Source organism: Sitophilus oryzae, unplaced genomic scaffold (genome assembly GCF_002938485.1).
Source record: "Sitophilus oryzae breed Bouriz unplaced genomic scaffold, Soryzae_2.0 scaffold_864_pilon_pilon, whole genome shotgun sequence".
Classification (NCBI taxonomy): domain Eukaryota; kingdom Metazoa; phylum Arthropoda; class Insecta; order Coleoptera; family Curculionidae; genus Sitophilus; species Sitophilus oryzae.
The window spans coordinates 683,508-705,045 of NW_022147488.1; the positions used below are offsets into that span (position 1 = coordinate 683,508).

Here is a 21,538-nt window from a genome sequence, read left to right on the forward strand (position 1 = left end):
CGTTTTGTTTGTTTCCTTTCATGTTTCTCTGTTTTATTTTTAAAATTTAATACAAATTTGACTGCTTCGAGTGTCTTGAATTTGAAATTGTTGTAACTACGGCAACGTTGCTTAACATCGTCCTCTGACGCAAGCCTGCCACGACGGCGCGGCTCAAAGGACCAGTTCACACGTGGCACTCTTGGCCGACGCGCGACGGCTGTCAAAATACATCGAAAAATAGCGAAAAAACAAAATACGTATTTAAAACTGTTGAGTGAAACATGTCTTAGATTGAAAGTAGTTCGTAAAGTGGCGATAAGAGACGGTATTCAAAGTAATGTGCGCTTTTCAAGGTGTTTTGTAAATCAGTGGTTCAAATAAAACAGAAACATGAAAGAAAACAAATATTGAATTCTAAATTACGATAAACATTTTAGGAATTTCTTTTTTGTGACCTGGTTGTGAATAATATGATGAATCATTTTCGTAAACGTCATAAACGTAATGTTTTAGTTAATTTTCGGTGGTTTTTGTTAAGTTTTCATTGAAAGGGTAAGTACTACAAATAATTAATTTGTTTTTTTCTATAATAATTATTAATAATGAACACTGATAAAAATTTAACATTCCTAATTTTTGAGTAGAAATTTTTCTATGAATTTATAAATGTAGAACTATGTAGAATGTGGATAACATAGGAGGTTGCAACACTGCAAGGTTTAGATACACCGTAGAGAAATCTCAGGTGAATAAACAAGTGGCACTAAAAAGTTTTTTCAAATTTCGCGGAAAATGTCAAGAAAAATTTTAAATTTTCAACATTTTTTTTTTCGCAAAAAAAACTCATAGGCGTGTTTCTGGGGTTGAACTATACTACCAGTTAAAATATTTGCACTTATTTCTGGGACACCCTGTATAGGAGAGTATTACTTATATAGTTATATAAGTATAGATATAAGTAAACTTTTGACTAATTTTTTTATTATATAAGTTATTATATTCCTTAAGTTAATTGTAGGTATTAGTTCCTAATGTTTTTAAAAGTTACTTCGATAATGTAAGAATTAACAATTTTAGGGAATTTCAATAGACTTTGAAATTTTCAAGAAACGATAAAACAGTAACCTTTAAAATAATCAATATAAAACTTTTTATTTAAATATCTGCATATTAATTTTTAACAAGTTTTTATGTCAATTTTTAATAAATGTAACCGTTTTTTTGTAAATTTTATTTATATGATCTCAATTAACATTAATTAATGGTTAATGTACGGTGTTATTAATTACATAATGAGTTCCTACGATATTTTTAATACTTTTCTACCAACATTACAAATGTACTTTGTATTTTATTGATGTGCTATATATTAATAGTATTAATATAATGCTATTTAATTTTTATTTAAGTGGTATTTTTGTATTTTTTGTCGTGATTTGTGTTCTCTTATCTTACGCTTACAGTATTAGATCCATTTTTTATATACACATAAAATAAATATTGTTATAAATTAAACAGGTTTTATTTCAATATATTTTACTCCTAACCGTTAAATTAATGTCAAACTTGTAAAAATTTCGGCAGATAATTATATATAGTCATCTAAGGTATGTCCATATATACAGATTGTTAACTGGACGGTTACTTATTGGGGAACCGAATGGCAACATTGCCTACATTCCAAATGAGTATAGTAAACGCCACGAATGTTTGGGAGTGATTTATCGCTTGATGAAGTTAGAATCGACACGCGCTCTATCATTTTTACATTAAAAATGTAATTTTTTACCGCAGACGTGGGTTTTTAAAGGCCCGGTCTAATCATCTGTCTGCGCTCCTCTCCTACTTATTCTAAAATTTTAGGGTGATTGACAAAGACGATACTATATCACGTTTCTTTGATTGATTCGTTTTTGTGCGTCAGTCCCTTGGTGTGCTTGCAGTGCGACCAATGGGGCATTCTACTTTATATTTATAACCAAATATATGTTTTGACAAGACTTTGACAGTTTGCAGGAATCCTTTTTTAAGTAATTTGTTACTAATAAATATTTTTGTAATATTCGTCAATAATAATAAATTTAAATTTCATGCACAAAAACATAAACAACAGATTATATATTGATTATTATATGACTTGAAACACCACGGCACTGGAATTAAGTTTTATGTGACCTTGAACAGATTAGTTCACATGGTAGCGACCGATGAATCACTCCCAAACATTCGTGGCGTTTGGTGGCGTTTACTATACTAATCCAAGCTGCCGACTCGTCCCATCGCGTCGCGTCGTCTCTCGACGAGCGGGCCGAGGTTGCCATATTTCAACCATAAAGCTCTTGCCGCGAGTAATAAATAAATTATCAACCTGTATATTAGAATATATGATTAATATCGCATTTACCCAATGAGTTGAAAGTGAAGCCAAAGAAATTAAATAGGAATATCAATCTTGCATAAACTCTAAATATTAATTTAAAATTTTCTGTAAACAAAATGACAGATAACTTTAGTGCTATAACTAAAAATAATAAAGACTATGTTTAGTACTAATTTTATTCAACAATTAATTATGTTAATATAGGATTACAGTTGGCATAAAAAGCTTTACATTTTAGTTTACAGAACACTTGAAGAATATACATGGTGGACTAGTTATTTTTATTAGCGAGACATTATATTACCTCTGTTTTTTTTTCGATCGTATGGCGTATATTTACAATATACCATATCAGTAACAGAAAGTCTTGGGTCGTTTATTACTCTATATTGACATAAAATTGTCTTGGCATTGCCCTGCTCCAAAATAAAACAAAACAAAGATCACCTTTTATTTTACATTTCTATATACGTCATCCGGATATTCGATGTGGAAAAGCATACTGTCTTAACAAACTTCTGGCTGTTTCAGCATGTCCTAAATCACCAAAGACATAAGAATGCAATAAATTTAAAAACTACGGAATTTTCTAACTTATCAAAGTATTTAAATCCAACCAATAAATTTAATATTGTATTGTCGCATATCGGATCCATGAAAATCCGTCTTAACTGACACTTACCTAGTTGTAATTCGATGTAAATCACCAACATGATAATGTGAGCTGGCACTTGACAGTCGGGGGTGCGCAATTGCCAGATCTGTTTCAAAATACCGGAAGCTTGGTCGAACTGGCCTCTGATCGTTTTACACACTGCGATGTTGTACTGCATAACGGCTTGCACGCTGGCAACGTTGGTTGGAAACCATTCTAAAAGTTACATTTTATAACGGTAGCAAAGTGGTCCCATGGTACAAAGAATACAAGGTATGATCGATAGCGGCTCCAATTTCGTTCAGTTCGCGCATACCACCTGTGACGTCACTAGGAAAATAATGAATAAATAAAAAATAAAGAAAGTTGACAGGAGATCTGCATTTTTGGGGTTATGGTTAAAAATTGTTTATTTTTAAGACTTTTTAGTTCGTTTAATTTAATAATTACTAAAACCAGCAGTTCCAAAAATATATTTAAAAATAATAATTATCTATTAACATGGATTTGGACGATAATAGGTAAGAATACTAAATTTATTTCTATATTCGGTATAAAATTGTTTATTAAGTTTTTAGTTTGCGATGTTTATGGTAAATAATTTTCATGTTCATTGCCTCTGAATTCACATGAGGACAGAGATGAGGATATCTATGGAAAAGTAACCACAAGAGGAATTGTTACATCATTTAAAAAATGTTGGGAAGTTGAAGTTTCCCATCGACAAGTAGAAAATGCCAATGCAGATGGATGTATTGTAATTGTGATAGAAATAATTCCAAGGGTGAAGTTTATTATAATTAATGACCTGTGCTTCTTTTTATATGTAGATGTTTCAGGTTTTGAGAATAAATCGGTTGAACAAAACCCAAAATTTAGAGGAAGTATTTGCATACCCAGAATATGCCCATCAAGGAATATATATAGCTCAAATTTCCTTTAATGGTAGGCAATTATTGAAAGCAAATTAACTTTTTAAGTGAATAAAATATTAAATAGTTTACAATATGATATATCACTAAAAATATATTACTTTTAGGTACAATTAGGGCCCGATACATTTCAAAAAGTAGAATATTATTTTATATTAAATGAGGTATTGTACCAACAATCAATTTATATTAATACCGGAGATTAAAAAATAACAGAATAAATAGTTCTTTTTTTTATACTACAAAAATAAACTATAGAATACAACAGTATTTAAAAAATAAATAAAAAAGTTATGTCCCGGCCGAGATTCGAACTCCGGTCTCGCTTCCTAGCCCACTCCTTACGCACTGCTCCACAGTAACTTGCTTAGCGATAATTCAATGACGGTATATAAACAAAAAAAAACAGATTTATAACAATATCTTGACGATTTGAACTGGTGCGCGGAGCGTGCTTACCAATAGCGCCTGTTATCACCTGTGACGTAGCGACCAACCTGCGCAATATCATACCTTGTATTCTTTATACCATGAGGTGGTCCTATAAGGGTTCTGTTTTTTTTGAGGTATGGAACCCTAAAAAATGCCCTGTATAACGTAGCTTACTTGGAGGTGGATTGGTTTTAACTTCATTACTGTCACTGTTCTCCAATCCGGAAAATTCGAAGGTAATATCTTTGATATTCTCCGGATTTAAATGTTCCAACGCTTCCGGAATCTTGTCTAATAGAACTAGGCATTCGGCTGAATACAAGTGTCCCAGCAATCTATAAATTAATATAAAACTCAATACGGTATATAAAGTGTGTCCCGAAAAACTGACTAGGTACAGAGTGGGTCAAATTCGACGCTTTTAAATGGAAACACCCTTTTCTATAGGACTAATATCGGTGTCTGGAGCTCAATTTTCATCAAAAACATGATGGTGAAAACCGCACATCAATATCTGTTACCGTTTCGGAATTACGGGGTGTTTTTCAAAAATGTGCATTTTTAACAAATCGCTTACCGTACCTTTTTTGCTATGGAAAATTTTGTATTTCTATGAAATATTTATATTTCCAAAGCACCTTTTTACGTAGAATTTAATGATTTAAGTATAATTTTTTTAAAATTAATAATTTAAGAGTTATCAACAGAAAAATTGATTTTTTATTTGGGACACCCTCTATATTTTTAATTAACTGAAAAGAATTTAAAATTACCTTTCCAAAAATATAGCACACTAGATATTTTGTTATAATCCCCTTCAAAATACAGAATTTTTTAAAGTTCGCCACTTTTAACTAGTAGGCTTTGGACCCCTTATTGATGATACGCCCTTAATGGAACTGGAAAACATATTTTTCCAGCAAGACGACGCACCGCCTAAGAACGCTGAAGTTATCAGCAAATTTTTGCAGCCAATTTCAAGAATAATTGAATAGCTAACCAAGATCCCAGCCGTTGGCCGTCGAGGCCGCCTGACTTAGTGCCCATGGATCTAATCCTATGGATATATTTGCGCAAGAATAAAGGTTCCTTATTCTTCCGTATAATCTACACAAGAATTAGAAATACTTAGCAGTTATGAGATGGTATCTTTCATCCCCACTGAGTTAATGAATTCCGCGAGAAATGTTTAAAAACTGCCCCGTCTGACCATAACAGAAGACGGTCGATATGTCGAACACCTGTAGGAAAATCTCATGTCTTGGTTTGCTATTTATTTTATTGTTATTAGATATAGTTTAAATGTGTTGATGTTGGTTAAATATATTTTAAATTGTTATAAAACTCTGTATCTCTCATAGCAAATATTATTTTCCTTTTAATTGATGCTTACAGCTAGAATTTTTTTGCATTACAGCCGGTGCCGTTCAAAGCCTACTTATTTAAAGCGAGCGAATTATTATATACTCTATATCTCGAAGAGGAATCGAGCAAAAAATCAAGTGTGTTATATTTTTGGAAAGGTAATTTTAAATTCTTTTCAATAAATTAAAAATATACAGGGTGTCCCATATAAAAAATCAAATTTTCTGTTGATAATTCTTAAATTATTAATTTAAAAAAAATTATACTTAAACCGTTAAATTCTGCGTAAAAAAGTGCTTTGGAAATGTTTTCATAAAAATACAAAATTTCCCATAGCAAAAAAGTTACAGCGATTTGTTAAAAATGCATATTTTTGAAAAACACCCCGTAACTCCGAAACGGTAACACATATCGATATGTGGTTTTCACCATCATGTTTTTGACAAAAATTGAGCTCCAGACACCGATATTAGTTTTTGTCTATCTCCTATAGAAAAGGGTGTTGTTTCCATTTAAAAGCGTTGAATTTGACCCACCCTGTACATACCGGGTGCGTCTCAAAAGTGGCTCACCCCTATAACTTTTTTATTTTTTCAGTTAAAAAAACGAGATTTGGTATGTTAGTATATGTATGACATAAATTAGGATTGATTGACGTATTCAATTGTTTTTGGTCACTTCCTGTTTCACCAGAAATGACTACAACTTTTGATTTTTATATGGCACCCTCGATATTTTTTTCTTTATTCAATAGAAAATAATAATCTGAATAGAATGACATATTATATGTCAACTTTTGACATTTCGCATATGGTTTATTTGAAATTATAACTTGCGGTTCCTAACGAAAATTTGACTCGAAATACCAAGTGTGTGGTATCAAATTAATCGTAAAAAAATGCTTTTTCGAAATACACGATAGACGATCAAATCTATTTTTCCAAGGGTCCTTGATTAAGAATTAGTGTTTTTAACATAGCCATGGCACTCTAGATTGAATTTTAAAATACGATTTTTTATTAAGCGAGAATGTCAAAAGTTGACATATGATAGGTCATTCCAGTGGCGCATCCAGAGAATGAGTCTGGGAGAGGTAGTGGCAATATTTAAATAAAGTAATAGATTTATTATATATAGTATTGTGACTATATGGAAAAAATAAAGTTAGACTGTTCTGGATTTCTATTTTGATTGACATTATTAATTTATTTTGTGACAATTCTATTTTATACCAGATTTTCTTATTTATAAATTTCTTAATGGGAGGAGTAATTACCCCCATTACCCCTCCCGTATATGCGCCCCTGGGTCATTCTATTCAGAATGTCAGTTTCTATCGAATAAAGTAAAAAAAAAGTACCGAGGGTGCCATTTAAAAATCAAAAGTTGTAGTCATTTCCGGTGAAACAGGAAGTGAGTAAAAACAATTGAATACGTCAATCAATCCTAATTTATGTCATATACTAACATCCCAAATCTCGTTCTTGTATCTGAAAAAATTAAAAAGTTATAGGGGTTAGCCCCTTTTGAGACGAACCCAGTATAAAAAAATTAAAATTTGAAATGTTGGATTTTTTTTATTTAATAAGAACTTACTTATGCACGTTGGATATCTGCTCTTGTTCCAGTAATTCATTAGCATGTCTTAAAGCTATGATGTAATCTCCTAAGCACAATCCTACATAACTACTGGCCACCAAAATACTATTTTTAAGCATCTAAAATAAAATTATTCATCAATTAACAGAGAGTTACAATTAAGTATCTTCTATTATTATTTATGGTTGGTTCATACAAAATAAACTACAATAATTAAGGATAACATGACAATTTCAGTAATAAATGCACATTATTTTAGATTGTTATGGCCATTTTTAATTTTAAATTTAGTTTTTTGCCTCTCCTGTAAAGTCCCTCATACACTTCGGATATTTTGCCCGGTTTTAGTTAAGTAAAAAAAATATGGGTGGGCCACTTTTGAGACGCACCCGGTATAAAGATATATAGACTATCGGGCACACAAGAAAAGTAAACAAAAGAAAATTGACTCTTTAAGAGGGATGTTTCCACAAAACAATTAAGAAAGGTAATTTTAGAGCGGGCAGATCCACAGAAACTGCTCTGTACCAGTTAACTGAGCTAATACAGGCAAGCCTGGATAGCAAAGAAACAACACTTTGTGCCTTCTTGGACATTGCAGGGGCGTTTGACAATATACCTCACAAGGTAGTCAAGCGATCTCTTGAAACAAGAGGGGTGAACAGTACGATAATTCGCTGGTTTTGGGAAATGCTCTCAACACAAACAGCAGAGGCTGAGATAGGTACCAAAACTGTAGTTGCTAAAACAACGCAAGGAACTCCACAAGGTGGAGTGACCTCCCCCCTACTGTGGAGCTTGGTAGTGGATGAACTACTGGAAGAATTAACTCTAGCGGGAATACACTGCATAGGGTACGCAGATGACATAGTCATCATTGCACGGGGGAAACATGAAGGCACCCTGTGTGATATTATCCAAAGAGGACTCCGCATCGCTGAGAGATGGTGCAGGACTGTCGGGCTGAGTATTAACTCAGATAAAACCGCGGTAGTGCCATTCACCACAAAGCGAAGTTTGAAAAACTTGACGAGAATCCATCTAGATGGAAAGGAAATACTGCCATCACAGGAAGTGAAATATCTGGGAATAACCCTGGATAGTAAACTTCTCTGGAACAGGCATATTAAGAACATTACCAGCAAAGCCACAAAGGCTCTCATGATATGCAGAAGACTGGCGGGAAATAGGTGGGGCTGCGCCCCTAACATTTTGCGCTGGATGTATATCATGATAGTAAGACCCATGATTACTTATGGAGCAGTTGCTTGGTATACAAAACTAGAGCAACGTACAGCAAGGCAAAACCTGTGCAAAGTACAGATACTGGCACGTATCTGCATCACAGGTGCCATGAGAACATGTCCAACAGCAGCAATGGAGGTCATTCTAGACCTAACACCACTGCACATTGTCGTCGGTAGTTATGCCAATGCGACAATGATTAGAATGGTTACTGACGGAAACAGTACTGGGAGAATTTTCAGGTCAGAGGCTTGGAACACCCTCAAAAAGAAAATTCCACTTCTCCAACTCCCAGTGGATGACATACCAAGAATTTACAACTTTGAGAAACACCTCACCTCACTGTATTGAGTAATAAAAAAAGGATTGGAAGAAAGAAACGCTTACTCAGCATATAAAAGACCATACCATCACGTGGTATACTGATGCTTCCAAAACCAAAGCAGGGACAAGGATAGGAGTATTTGGGCCGAAAACTGAATACTCCGAACCAATGGGCACCTACCCCAGTATCCTTCAGACAGAAATTTGCGTTATCGAAAGATGCGTACTTAGATAGGAACTATCGAAAACAGGAAATTGCCATCCTATCGGATAGTCAAGCAGCACTTAACGCGATCAACTCAGTAACCATCAATTCGAAGTTGGTCAAAGAATGCCTAGAGAAGCTCAACAAATTAGGCAAAGAAAATAAAGTCCTCCTACTTTGGGTGCCTGCTCACCAAGGGATAGAAGGCAATGAATAAGCAAATGATCTAGCTAGAAAAGGAGCGAACTCTCCACTAACTGGACCAGAACCGTTCTGTTCTCCAAACGGGAACCAACTGAAAGCGGAACTGAAGAATCTGGAAGACTCCATCCGTAACTTGGAATGGGTGTCCTCCAACGGTCTAAGACACTCGAAAAAGTTCCTTAGAACTTATGACCGAGAAAAATCAAAGGTTTTCCTTGATTTAAGTAAAAACAAGCTTCGGATTGTCACGGGGTTTCTAACAGGACACTGTCTCCTCAACGAACACCTCAGTAAACTGAAACTGAGAAACAACGGCGAATGCAGATTTTGTGGGGAAAATGGGGAACACCAGAACACCTTATCATTGAGTGCGCCGAGACGACGACCATTCGTGCCATGAACCTTGGTACGTCTGATGTCGAGGATGGAGAGCTGGCCTCTGTGGAGCCGTCTCAGATACTGGCTTTTCTTAAAGCCCTGAGACTGTATGATGAGTTATAACTCGTTATAACTCAAGAAAGGGGAACACACAATAGATCTATAAGGTCGCGGTGATTAACTCCCCTCCTAAACATTCTACATTCTAATTTCTGAAGGAAGCTTGTTTAATAAATTAATATGCGTATCTGGAATACATCGTTCTTGTCTACGACGCGGGTAAATAAACTGGATAAAATGAGACAGTGTGTAGAAGTTAGAGGTGCTTGCCCGTGCTTTCTACCTGCGCGGTTAAAACCGAGCAAAATAACTGTACGTGTATGGTGGCCTTAACAGTTACGTCATTGTTCTTCCCGAACAGCGATATTATAAAAATAACATTTTTGACAATTTGGAATAAATTTTTACCTGAATCTCTTTAGCGCATGAAGGGCTAGAGGGGGCTAAACTAGGGCTGGGCGGTGGCGCGGCTGGTGTCACCCCTGGAACTAAAAATAACGGCACAGGAGGGATATCTGCCGCATCAGCAGGCAGCAGAAGTTTCGCATTTCGAAGACACAGCGAGGCAAATTCCAAGGATGGTACTGGAACGGCATAGGACTGGCTATCTACACTATAAAAACTTTATATTAATATACAGGGTGGTCCGAATTGTAATCGGAAAACTTCGACAACATATTTTGCAGATATAAATAAAAAAGGCAATTGTCAAAGAAGCTGGGCGTTTATTGTCACTTCTGCAGGGTTGCCAAATGTCCAGCCTTAGGGGAGGCAGTCCCGCTTTTCGTTAATCAGTCTCGATTTTTTAAAATTATTTCTCAATCATGCTTTTTAAACAAGTTGTTCCTCATTTCCCTCTTTTTCACTATCCAGCCATAAAAAGGGATTTTTCACTATTCATAATATTATTTCTATATGAAACAGACAGAGAAATATCAAGAATAAAGTAGATATAGGAAATATCAATATTTTTCCATTAGGAAATCTTGTTTCAAAAGAAAATTTTGTTTTTGTGCTAAGTTTTATCGTGGAGGTTGTTGATCGGCGATAGATGTCGTAAGTCGTAATACGGCGATAGATGTGTTGCTAACGCCATGTTAGCAACACTGTCCCGCTTTTTAATTATGAGTATCTGCCAACCCTGAACTTCTGTATTGGAAAATCATGTATGAAAATTGAAAATGCTATATATTTAGAGAGAATTCCTTGGTGATACTTTGCACATACCTGTATTTCTTATCTTTGGACATACTGTCTACCAAAACTACTTTTTGATCGTTTTTGGATCCAACTACTTCAACAATCAACTCTCTTTGTTTCTTCTTCAAATCGAAATCCACCTCGTTTGACTGCAACAGTTAAAATTAGCAAAATAAAACACTAATTCACCACAATATACAATATACAATACACCAACACACTTTACTTTTGCACTGAACGCGCGTTTCGCTAACCATGTTAGTTTTAATCATCTGCTGATGATGCTGACCAGTTAACAAAACGCGCGTCCGGTGCAAAAGTAAAATGTTGTGGTGAATTGTGTTTTATTTTGCTGTTATAACACCAAACTGAATATTGTAAATGAACAGTAAATTACTGAAATTACCCACTTACCTCTTTATGTACTTTAATACAACATTCAGCAATTCTGAGCCACAATCTAGAATTTCTATGATACCTCCTTACACATACAATTAAACATTCAAATGCTTGAGCAGCTCTGCCAGCATAGAGCAATGAAACGCCCAAATTATACATTAATTCGTGATATTTGGATCCTCCAATAGAATACAAATGTTTGTCGTCTAAAGAAATAGATGAAAAACAATAAAATGATTTTAAAAAATTAATACTATTATATATATCTCTCCACCTGCCTTTTTTCTGTAGACTCTGAGTGAAAATAATGTCTTCCTTTAAGGCTTTCTGAAAATGGTAACAAGCTAAATTGGGTTTGCCTAAGGTATGATGCAAAATGCCCATGTTATTGTAGTACATTATTTTAGATAATTCGCCATGGTCACTAAAATGAAGCAAATTACAAAATGTATTGATGTTTTATCAAAAATCTTTATATAATTACTTGTAATTTAAACAATCTTCTGGGATTTTGGACAATATATTCAATGATTCACTTATATTTCCTTTCAAATATTCTAAATTGGAAGCCATGAACAGTGCATCAATATTCTAAAACTCCCAAATCAGTATTTTACAGAAATTCATATTTATTACTTACAGATTTATCTTTTAGTAATATTTTAAGTTCTTTTGCAGCTATAGATATAGAATGGTTTAGCAAATAGCATCTGATTTTATATTTCAGCAATTTTTTCTGGATTTCTTCTGATATTGGTTTTGGACTAGGTAAAGGTAGCTAAAAAATTAAAAACTTAACTTTAAAAATTTCATCAAATTTAACCTAACTTACCTTCTTATCTTTTCCATTTTTATCTAAACCCTTCAGTGGTAAACTTCCACCGTATATTAAATTATTCTCTAAATAGCTTATTAATGTTAATGCTTTATCGGGCTGCTTCAAGCATAACTGCAATTCGATAGCAAGAAGACTGACTTGTTTTGCTAAATTATCTTCTACAAGAAAAATTGAAAACAATTAAAAAATACTAACTGTTTAGTAACATAATTTATACCCATTGGTTCAATAAATTTATACACCCTATCCATTATTCTCTGAGATGCCGTATATTGTTTCTGATGATACAGGATGACTGCTTGATTAAATTGTGCTATGCAATAATCAATTTCTTCCAACTTATCAACCTTAATTTTAAACTAAAGAAGCCAATTTTATATAAAAACATATCAATAAAAACATATAAACTCTTATATAATTTAAATATTACCTGATTACATACAGATGTCAAGTTTTTTTGAAACTGTTCTGTCTTTCGAAGATCACTTTTAAAATATTCGACTACAACTTTATTATGAAGTACTTTAAAGTCATTGGGTCTGTTAGTTTCGAGTTTATTGATATTCTGCAAACACGATAAATAGTTTTTCCTGAAACAAACGAGAATTAGTATTAAAAATTAAAACATTTTTTTTTAAATTGTATACTTTTTCAATTCCGTTAAAGCATTTAATGCCAAGTCCTTTTCTTGGTCTGATATTATGTCTGGCCCTTTGTCCTGATCTTTTTCAGTCATTTTGTTTGTTAAGATTTGTTAATATTATTAAAAATTTCAAAAACTACGGAGTGAAATTCATTCAACAGAGGTTATTAAAAAAAAGCAAAAAATAAACACTAGGTATTTACCATAGACAAATTATTAAATGTCAGGTAACTGTCATTATTAGTGATGTGCCAGAGACCGTGAAATATGATTACCGCTACTCTGAGCGTGAAACATAAATAATGTAATAACTTTTTTTATATATGACTTTTATAGACAGTTTTTTTTTATGCAGATTTCACGAAAGTGTGGTTATTTTGACAAGTTATTGATCATTAAAAGTGATTAAAAGACTATTGATTCATTCATTCAAAACAAAAAATAGTGTGACTCAAGTGAAACTATGATTGAAAAACTAGTATTTTTATATTATTAAATTATTTAAAAATGAAGAAACTCACTGGATCGTTCCGTTACACACAATGGGATCCCTGGCTGATAATATCCCAAATAATATCAGTGCAATGTATACTTTATTTAACTTTAAAAAACACATAATGTATTTAAGAAAACAGAAGAAATATGGCTTTGAATATAATATTTACATCATATTATCTCTATTACACCTCATACAAAGGAAAATTATTCGTAATATCAATACATAGTTTATTAACGTAGTTTTCATGTAGTTAATGAACGGGAAAAGACGTAGTTTTTTAAGAAAAACTACACGTAGTTAATCAGGTAAATTACGTCTTAATTAACTACTTCCGAACCCTGATTAAAAGTGATTAAAAGACTATTGATTCATTCATTCAAAACAAAAAATAGTGTGACTCAAGTGAAACTATGATTGAAAAACTAGTATTTTTATATTATTAAATTATTTAAAAATGAAGAAACTCACTGGATCGTTCCGTTACACACAATGGGATCCCTGGCTGATAATATCCCAAATAATATCAGTGCAATGTATACTTTATTTAACTTTAGGGTTTCTCTTGGTTGTGCTAGGCTCTTTAGTCGGAGATACACGAACTCTGGATCACATATTTGAATATCACGTACGCATATCACCTATACATTAATTTTTATTTATACTTGATTGCTACGATCGTTGTAGGAGATTCAAGTTCGAGATACTGGCGGCAGAATTGTTATATCAGCGTTTGTAATTAATTCACTTCTTGGGTAAGATTTAACGAGATATATAAAAAAATAAAATGTATCAAATAATGATTTTTAGGTCTGTTGTATTATGGTACATAGTGGAACGTACGAAACAGTGTATGGATTTCAGTTCTACTTGGCATCTGATTCATCTAGTGATTTGTTGGTTTTACAATGGCCAATTTCCAACGACCTTTTCATGGTGGATATTAAATGTTGCATGTGCAACTATTATGTGCGTTTGTGCAGAATTTTTCTGCTTAAGGACAGAACTTGCAGCTATACCGTTATCATTAGGCCCTAAAACTGATCTGTGAATATACAGTTCTCACTGTGATATACATTTTCTTGTAGAAATGTCAGGTTGTCATGATTTTACTCTTAAAGCCCAGAAATTATTTATTTTAGCGAAGACATTTGTTAGTTTGATAAATATAGGGAAGTGAATAAAAGTTGGTGTGCTCATCATTAAAATGACTATTACCAAATCAAATTTCTAATAAATAGAAATACATTTGAAATTTAGAGACACATTGTTGCATCAAGCATCAAGTTAACAATTGTTCTAGTAAGTATTCTTTGACAAATTTGAAATGAAATTTGCATTTTGTTTAGTTAAAACTGCGATTTTCGTTGCCATAAAATCTGAAAACTAGTAAATATTCGCAATTAGCAACTTGTCTCTTCTCTGCTCAATTATTTTAAACAAAAAAGAGATCATAGTGACACCCTTTGGCTGTTAAACTGCATTAGAAAGGTAAAAACTGATATTATTGCATAAGTTTTGCAGCTTTTATAGAAAATACATAGATGTTTTAATGATAACCAATCAATCAGAACTTCACATTTTTCAGCTTCCATTCACTAAACATCCAATAATTTCATTCAATTATAATTTGTTTGTGTAATAATCATAGAAAAAGATGTACACATAAAAATGTGTTATATGTATTGTGTTTAAAATTACATTAAAAAATCAGTGCCAAAATGACGTGCACCCCAACCTTTATCAATTTTTTCCCCAATAATTTTTTAAATAACTGTATGAACAATTCTTATTACTGACACTCTCAGTCAATATTATTTATGCTAAACTGAATTCCTCACACTTCTTTAGGTAATAACAAAACATTATATTTTTATATTAACAAAAATCAATATTAACTTAATATTAACAAAAAAAAAGTATGTATTATATAAAAACATTTAATAAAAATCTGTTAAGACATTAATCAAATTCCATATTCTGTTCCCCTTCACTCTCTTCCAACTCTTTATCCCAGTCCTTCATTTTCGTACTCATCATAAAGTCATCTCGTAGAACATTCCACGAAGGCTTCTTTGAATTACTTGTATTCTCATTTGTGGCCGCTATTTTTTGAACATTTTCTGATTTTTCACCCATAAGCACATCCAAGAAGGCCCTTTTATCGATATTCTTCAATACTCTGTCTTTATGAACCTCTAAAGGTCCCGCTTCATCCAACTTCCTACCAATATCTTTTTGTTGCAGTTTGACAGCATTAAACAATTGTACCACTCCCTTTGTTGCAATTTTCTGCAATGTTCTCTCTCTGTCCTTTTCCAAAATATTCGGTTTCACTCTCAAATTTGGAAGCTCTCTTCTCTAAAATACAAAAAATTTTTATATAGGTATTTGATGATGCATATTATACATACACGTTTCCTTGCAATTGTTTCTTCTTCTACTATTTCTTCAGTTACTTCTCTTTTAAACTGACCATCGGAAGTGGCTATTTCGAAGTTCTCTACTTTCGTTTTTGTCTTTTTTACATCGGTTAACTTCTTGGCTTTCGATAATACCAGAGATTTTTTGCCTTTAGGTTTATTCGTATTTAAAATTTTAGCTATCGAATCTGCCCAGGCCTCGTTCAAAGATTGACTTACATTATCGGCTGAATCGTTTTCTAAAGACTCTGCATTTGATTCAACTTCAGAATCAGAGTCGCTTCTAGAATGAACATCGTCTGGAAATGAAAGTGTTCAGTTAACTGCAAGCAATAATGAATATCATAATACCTTCTACTATAACTTTAGCTTTTTGAGATTTTACAGTCATCTTGATTATTCAAAATGCTCAAAATTAAATTATTATTTTATTTTCTCAGAAAATCTGACTTTATCCTAACCTTTCTTTATTTGAGATATTTCCAAAGATATAGAGGTAGGATATATGACTTATGCTTATGCCCAGGGTTGGGATTTAATTTTTATATGTCTTTAGCAGTATTTGATAGTCTCGTTTGTATCTACTCTTTGGTATTGTTTACTTTTAAGGCTACAACTTCCAGAGCTATCCGATCGATTGATAGAAAATAAATCTTGTGTACTAAATTCTCCCTCAAAATATTTTTTTAATACAAAATGAACATCGAGTAAGTGAAGTAACAGTTAAAAATACCGTATGATCGAGAAAAAACGGCGTCAACGATGGCTATGAAATGAAGATCGCTGTCATTTTATATGGGAAATGTCATCGATCGTCATTTCCCAGCCAACTGGACGCCATTTTTTTTCGATCATACGGTATAATTAACAATTGCAAAAACAAAATAAACATAAAAAGTAAGCACAGAACTACTCAGATCACTTTATTCATACAGAAAGCTAAGAAAGTCATATTAATTTAATTAAAAAATGTAGTCTCATTTAATACCATGAATTTAATTTCCTTCTTCCCTGTTATAAACTTCCATAATTTTCTCCATTATTTCCCAATGTTTATCCTTCTGTAAATCTTTCACAAATACAGAATACCAAGCTTCATCATCCAGGTCGTCTATTAAAGGTAATTGTACACCGTAGCACTGCAGTGCCAAAGAAATACAAGATATCGCAATATGCTGGGGCTGATAGTCTAATACTGCTGGGTCATGGTGAAAATCTTGTAAGAATGCTGAAGATAATTTTGCTATAGGAACTGATTCAAGAGTATTTTTACCCAACCTAAAACATAAACTGACTGTAACATTATATATAAAACTAATAATTACGAAACTATCTTACCAACTTTCCATGCTTTTCAAATAATGCAGCATATACTTATGAGGGTGAACAGTATTTGCCTCAAATTTCAATACTCGCATGATTAACAATTCGGCTTGAACAATCGCATCTCTCATATTCCAGTATTCGTCACCGATCTCCAGCGGACTTGAACCTCTGTGAAGAGTATTGTGGGCGACATTGATAATATCACGAATATTTAATGGGTCGTCTTTTATTTTACTTGCTAAGTATAGTGATGATGCGGCAATAAGCTGTAAAATAAATCAAACATAACAAATTTGACAGAATTCAAATCGTCTTAGACAAACTTACAAACCAATCATAACTGTTATGATCAACTTCTTTGAAAAATCTATGAACTATAACTGCTGCAGTTGCTAAAGTTAGAGGTTGTCCATTTAACTTCATGCCGCATTCAAATATAAACCTTGCAGGAGTAAAACCTCCTTTAAAATCCAACTGCCTGTAGTCTACAGTAACTAGTCTGCGGGACTTTTCCCTTTGTAGTTCCATGACATCAATAACGTCTTTCATTTTGTATTTTACTGTTTGCTGCAAAACGTACATATAAATAATGTAAAGCCTTATATCACAGTTAACATATAATAGTATTTTATCTGTTCTATATATAAAAAAACAATATTACAAACTAGGCATTTCAAACCTAACCTTTGATTTTTTTAACAAAACTTCTGGTAGAGGTTCTATACTAAAATATAAAAATGCGGTATACCAAAAATGATTTTACCTATTCAAACAGTATCAAATAAGGATAATATCAACCAATTCCTTTTTTATTCAATATTTTTCCAAAAACTTTTAAACAATTTTAGTTGTCACGTCTGGTAAAAAATCGCTCCTAGCTAGGAATGTTTTTCAGTATCGATATAACTGATAAAATATCGATCTTTTGCATTGATCATATATCAATACATAATTGTCACTGTCGGGTCCTTTGTCAAGATTGTAAACAGTGATATAGAGAAGTTCAAGAAGAGGATATACCTTTAAATCATAGAATAACTAACTGAATTATCGAAATCTTTTAAACCATAAAAAGTTGCAGTATTTGTTTTGGTACAAATATAACTAATTTTTTTTAGATCACATATAAATAGTAAATATTTTATATATGATCAAGACGTATGACATTTAATATTTATCTTGATTCTGTGGCTTTCAAACTTTTAAAAGAAGAAAACTGTCAAAATATTTAAATTTGAAAAAAAGTAAACAATACAGTTACAAAAAGTCTGAGAAAAAGTTATCTTTGCAAAAAATACAGAATGGAAAACAGTCCGTTGAGAAAAAAACCGAAGATGGGTAAAAATTGTCTTGTTATTTAACATCAGTTATTACAAATATGAATCAATTTTAGCATCTTCAGCAGAAGAAGTCAATAATGAGCTTCGCATTCTTAATAACATATACCTAAACACTCCAAATATTATAGAACAATTACATTCTATTGAATTCGAAGCCTGGAAAGAGTGTTTAGAACGTGTAGAATTCAAACTTCCTGAAACAAGTAATCTTGAAATTCCTGATGTGGACAAAGTAATAAAAAAGTATGAAACTGATTTGAAAGAACTAGTAAGTGAATTTGTTTTAATAGTTATTTTTATATAATCTTCTTGGATACTATTTCAGAATGGTAAAGTTAAAAACATGTGTGATCACATACAAATTTTAAATATTTTGAAGAAAAAACAGAAATGCAAGATATCACAACTGGTGGATGGAATTTGATGGTTTGCAAACTCAATATATATATTGAATAATTTTTTCTATATTAAAGAAGTAGAAATCTTGTTGTCTTATTATTTAATCTACATTAATTAATAGCTCTATAATATCTTCAGTTCGTTGTATATAATTGTCAAACAATTCAGTCTTGGAATTAAGCCCTAAAAAAGTGATATAGGTATAGTTAGTATAAATGTAATATAATTATATAAATTATCGAGTAAATGTGTTGTATATTAAATATTGCATATATAATTCTTTATGTTATAATTAAGGGATCAGTATTAGATTTGTAGAAAACTTAAACTTACAGTAAATATAGGTACGATTTCCATTTCATTTTCTTGTTTTATTAAAAGGGAGACCAGAAAAATGATTCTGTTCTGTAACAAAAATTATTACATAAAAACAAAATACGTACATTTCCCTTTTTACACAAATTTTTACTGTAATTAAATTCAGGTACCTACCTTATGTATTACTTCATTAATAAATGTTTCCTGTACTTTTTCGTAGGGAATAAATGTTTTATTTTCCTTTATAAAGCTTCTTTGACCTATCTGGTATCCAAATCCTTTTATAACTTGTAATTCTTCTAAAATGAAAAATACAAGGTTCATAAATAAGAGTAATTTAGTTGCGAGAATATTACCTGTTGTCACTAAATTAATAATGGAATATGTTAAATATAATAGTATTATTAATCCTAAACTTATGCTAACTGTATTTGAACATATTAACAATAACAAATTTATCAAAAGAACAAGAAATGCGCTAATATAATACATAAAAGGTATGTTTTTACTTATCGATATTCTCAGATATCCATTACTTTTTTTAATATCAAATGTTAGATTTTGGCCGTTTATGTTAGAAAAATTTGAATTGTTTTCATCCATAACAAAAATCTAATTTTAAAAAGCACAGCAGTCCTACATAGCATACTTGTATGTATAATTGGAATAATATATTTTTTCTAGCTATCCCAGGCTATCACATCCATCAACTTTTAAAAAATTTTACAGCTAAAATAAAAATAACGTTCAATTTCTTTGACTACATCAAGCACGTTTGGATTAATCACGATGATCACAATCACGTTAGGATTTCACAGAATAACTAGGATCTCAGATTAATCAAGCAAAACAAAAAATAACCTCACCTTATGTACCTAGTAATTAATAATCACAGCATAGAGATTAGATTTACACGTTGATTACAAATTCAGGAAAAAAGAATCATTGTTATAAGCTTAAGGTTATAAGCAATACAAAATTATTTAACAAATACTATTCTCCAATACAAGATAATCGGCAAATTTGTTGACACACAGTATCTGTAAATGTAATTTAAAAATACCGCGTTTTTTTTAAATCAGATGCCAAATCACAGAATAGTCGTTGTAAATCTGTGGCTTTTTTTAATTTCCGATTTTTTTTTCATATTCGGACTTTTGTTTCATATACTTTATTTAAAAATAGTTTTTATTATTTAAGTCGCAATATCAAATGAAAATTAGAAAAAGTGTTAAAAATAAAACGATTTTGTAGTAGTTATATAAAATTATATAAAAGGCAGTATTTAATAATTTGATATTAAACATTTGTATTCAACTTTCGCGGCTAGATGTATGCGCAACGGATAAGCGCTTTCGTTTTCTCTTGTTGTGGACGGTAACTCCATCTACGAGCTACGTACTACGAGCGTTGTTATCGTTGTTATGATTCAATATGGCGACCGTAGTTTTGTGTTACTCATTTTAATGAAAAAAAGGAAAATTTGTTTGATTTCTTCGTTAAAAAATCGAAATTTTGCATTTACTCGATTCTTTCGGACTTGTATGAGTGCGCGAATTTATTCTAGAACGTACGAATCGGTGTTTAATAAAAACTCCTGCTAAAACAGTGTATTAGAAATTATACACAAAGGTTGTGATTTTTAGACCAATATTATAGAAATATTGGGAGATTTGATATAATAAACTGGCTAGAATTTACTTAAGGAAGCGACTATCTGTAAGCGAAAGCCGGCAACTTTAGTGTTTATATAGGAAAAAGTAAGTTGACACAATATTGTTTGCAATTACCTTGATCTCATACATTATGTCACTTTTTCTCCTGTTTATAGGCGTAATGTGGGAAATTTGCCAGTATAGTGACAAAGATTAAACAAACCTCCAGTCATGACAGATACAAGACGCAGAGTTAAGCTATATGCACTAAATGCAGACCGCCAGTGGGATGACAGGGGAACGGGACATGTATCTTCATCTTATGTGGATCGGTTGAAGGGTATATCACTGTTGGTGCGCGCAGAAAGTGATAATTCTTTACTGTTAGAATCCAAAATTCAGCTTGATACGGCTTATCAAAAGCAACAGGACACTTTAATTGTATGGTCGGAGGGTGATAATTTTGATTTAGCTTTAAGTTTTCAAGAGAAGTTGGGTTGTGATGAAATATGGGAGAAAATATGTCAGGTTCAAGGCAAAGATCCATCAGTGGAAATTACACAGGTAAGTTTTTTATTTCATAAATTAACTTGATATATGAAATAAACCATTAAGACATGATATTGAAGAAAAATGTCATATTTTGGCTCATATATTCTGTGGATTTTAATATACAAATTTTTATTTTATGTTAAAGCATACCTATTGAGAAAAGAGACAATTTTAATTGAAAACTAAGT

General features: G+C 32.1%; 7 protein-coding genes across 14 annotated transcripts in view; 3 read left to right on the plus strand and 4 right to left on the minus strand.

The window, feature by feature from the left end:
* Positions 1-2,524: 2,524 nt before the first annotated feature.
* LOC115890390 (CCR4-NOT transcription complex subunit 10) lies at positions 2,525-13,048 on the minus strand. 2 transcript variants are annotated; one of them, XM_030910616.1, is made up of 14 exons: positions 12,846-13,047; positions 12,629-12,788; positions 12,416-12,557; positions 12,193-12,356; positions 12,001-12,138; positions 11,845-11,951; positions 11,639-11,784; positions 11,376-11,566; positions 10,989-11,110; positions 10,170-10,374; positions 7,343-7,464; positions 4,556-4,716; positions 3,045-3,233; positions 2,525-2,899 (listed from the first exon to the last, which is right to left on the minus strand). In XM_030910616.1, the coding sequence occupies exons 1-14, from the start codon at positions 12,932-12,934 to the stop codon at positions 2,835-2,837; spliced, it is 2,001 nt and encodes a 666-aa protein (XP_030766476.1). In that variant the 5' UTR covers positions 12,935-13,047; the 3' UTR covers positions 2,525-2,834. The 2 variants fall into 2 exon arrangements, with proteins under 2 accessions (XP_030766476.1, XP_030766475.1); XM_030910615.1 differs by having other exon boundaries at positions 11,376-11,784; positions 12,846-13,048.
* Positions 13,049-13,662: 614 nt separating this feature from the next.
* Positions 13,663-14,523, plus strand: LOC115890393 (protein SYS1 homolog). The gene is made up of 3 exons (XM_030910618.1): positions 13,663-13,965; positions 14,025-14,092; positions 14,148-14,523. The coding sequence occupies exons 1-3, from the start codon at positions 13,795-13,797 to the stop codon at positions 14,386-14,388; spliced, it is 480 nt and encodes a 159-aa protein (XP_030766478.1). The 5' UTR covers positions 13,663-13,794; the 3' UTR covers positions 14,389-14,523.
* A 657-nt stretch (positions 14,524-15,180) lies between these two features.
* On the minus strand, positions 15,181-16,239 carry LOC115890392 (RRP15-like protein). Its single transcript, XM_030910617.1, has 3 exons — positions 16,112-16,239; positions 15,752-16,059; positions 15,181-15,698 (listed from the first exon to the last, which is right to left on the minus strand). Exons 1-3 carry the CDS (start codon positions 16,149-16,151, stop codon positions 15,300-15,302), a joined length of 747 nt encoding a protein of 248 aa, XP_030766477.1. The 5' UTR covers positions 16,152-16,239; the 3' UTR covers positions 15,181-15,299.
* Positions 16,240-16,658: 419 nt separating this feature from the next.
* Positions 16,659-17,997, minus strand: LOC115890428 (cyclin-Q). Of its 2 annotated transcripts, none has more exons than XM_030910651.1 (4): positions 17,850-17,997; positions 17,414-17,653; positions 17,099-17,352; positions 16,659-17,038 (listed from the first exon to the last, which is right to left on the minus strand). In XM_030910651.1, the coding sequence occupies exons 2-4, from the start codon at positions 17,633-17,635 to the stop codon at positions 16,756-16,758; spliced, it is 759 nt and encodes a 252-aa protein (XP_030766511.1). In that variant the 5' UTR covers positions 17,636-17,653; positions 17,850-17,997; the 3' UTR covers positions 16,659-16,755. The 2 variants fall into 2 exon arrangements, with proteins under 2 accessions (XP_030766511.1, XP_030766512.1); XM_030910652.1 differs by having other exon boundaries at positions 17,771-17,979.
* A 308-nt stretch (positions 17,998-18,305) lies between these two features.
* LOC115890437 lies at positions 18,306-19,186 on the plus strand. The gene is made up of 3 exons (XM_030910662.1): positions 18,306-18,424; positions 18,480-18,694; positions 18,752-19,186. Exons 1-3 carry the CDS (start codon positions 18,388-18,390, stop codon positions 18,848-18,850), a joined length of 351 nt encoding a protein of 116 aa, XP_030766522.1. The 5' UTR covers positions 18,306-18,387; the 3' UTR covers positions 18,851-19,186.
* Positions 18,875-20,203, minus strand: LOC115890435 (phosphatidylinositol N-acetylglucosaminyltransferase subunit H-like). 2 transcript variants are annotated; one of them, XM_030910660.1, is made up of 5 exons: positions 20,010-20,203; positions 19,500-19,872; positions 19,318-19,442; positions 19,159-19,230; positions 18,875-19,008 (listed from the first exon to the last, which is right to left on the minus strand). In XM_030910660.1, the coding sequence occupies exons 2-5, from the start codon at positions 19,744-19,746 to the stop codon at positions 18,949-18,951; spliced, it is 504 nt and encodes a 167-aa protein (XP_030766520.1). In that variant the 5' UTR covers positions 19,747-19,872; positions 20,010-20,203; the 3' UTR covers positions 18,875-18,948. The 2 variants fall into 2 exon arrangements, with proteins under 2 accessions (XP_030766520.1, XP_030766521.1); XM_030910661.1 differs by lacking the exon at positions 20,010-20,203 and having other exon boundaries at positions 19,500-19,999.
* A 344-nt stretch (positions 20,204-20,547) lies between these two features.
* LOC115890441 (serine/threonine-protein phosphatase 4 regulatory subunit 3) overlaps positions 20,548-21,538 on the plus strand; it is a 40,627-nt gene continuing 39,636 nt past the window's right edge. For 3 of the 5 annotated variants that reach the window (XM_030910666.1, XM_030910667.1, XM_030910669.1), the window contains exons 1-2: positions 20,549-20,903; positions 20,975-21,362. In XM_030910666.1, the coding sequence (XP_030766526.1) occupies positions 21,030-21,362 (333 nt within the window). In that variant the 5' untranslated portion in view covers positions 20,549-20,903; positions 20,975-21,029. Of the gene's footprint in view, positions 20,904-20,974; positions 21,363-21,538 lie in introns of all 5 variants that reach the window. The other 2 variants (XM_030910665.1, XM_030910668.1) reach the window with 1 other exon arrangement.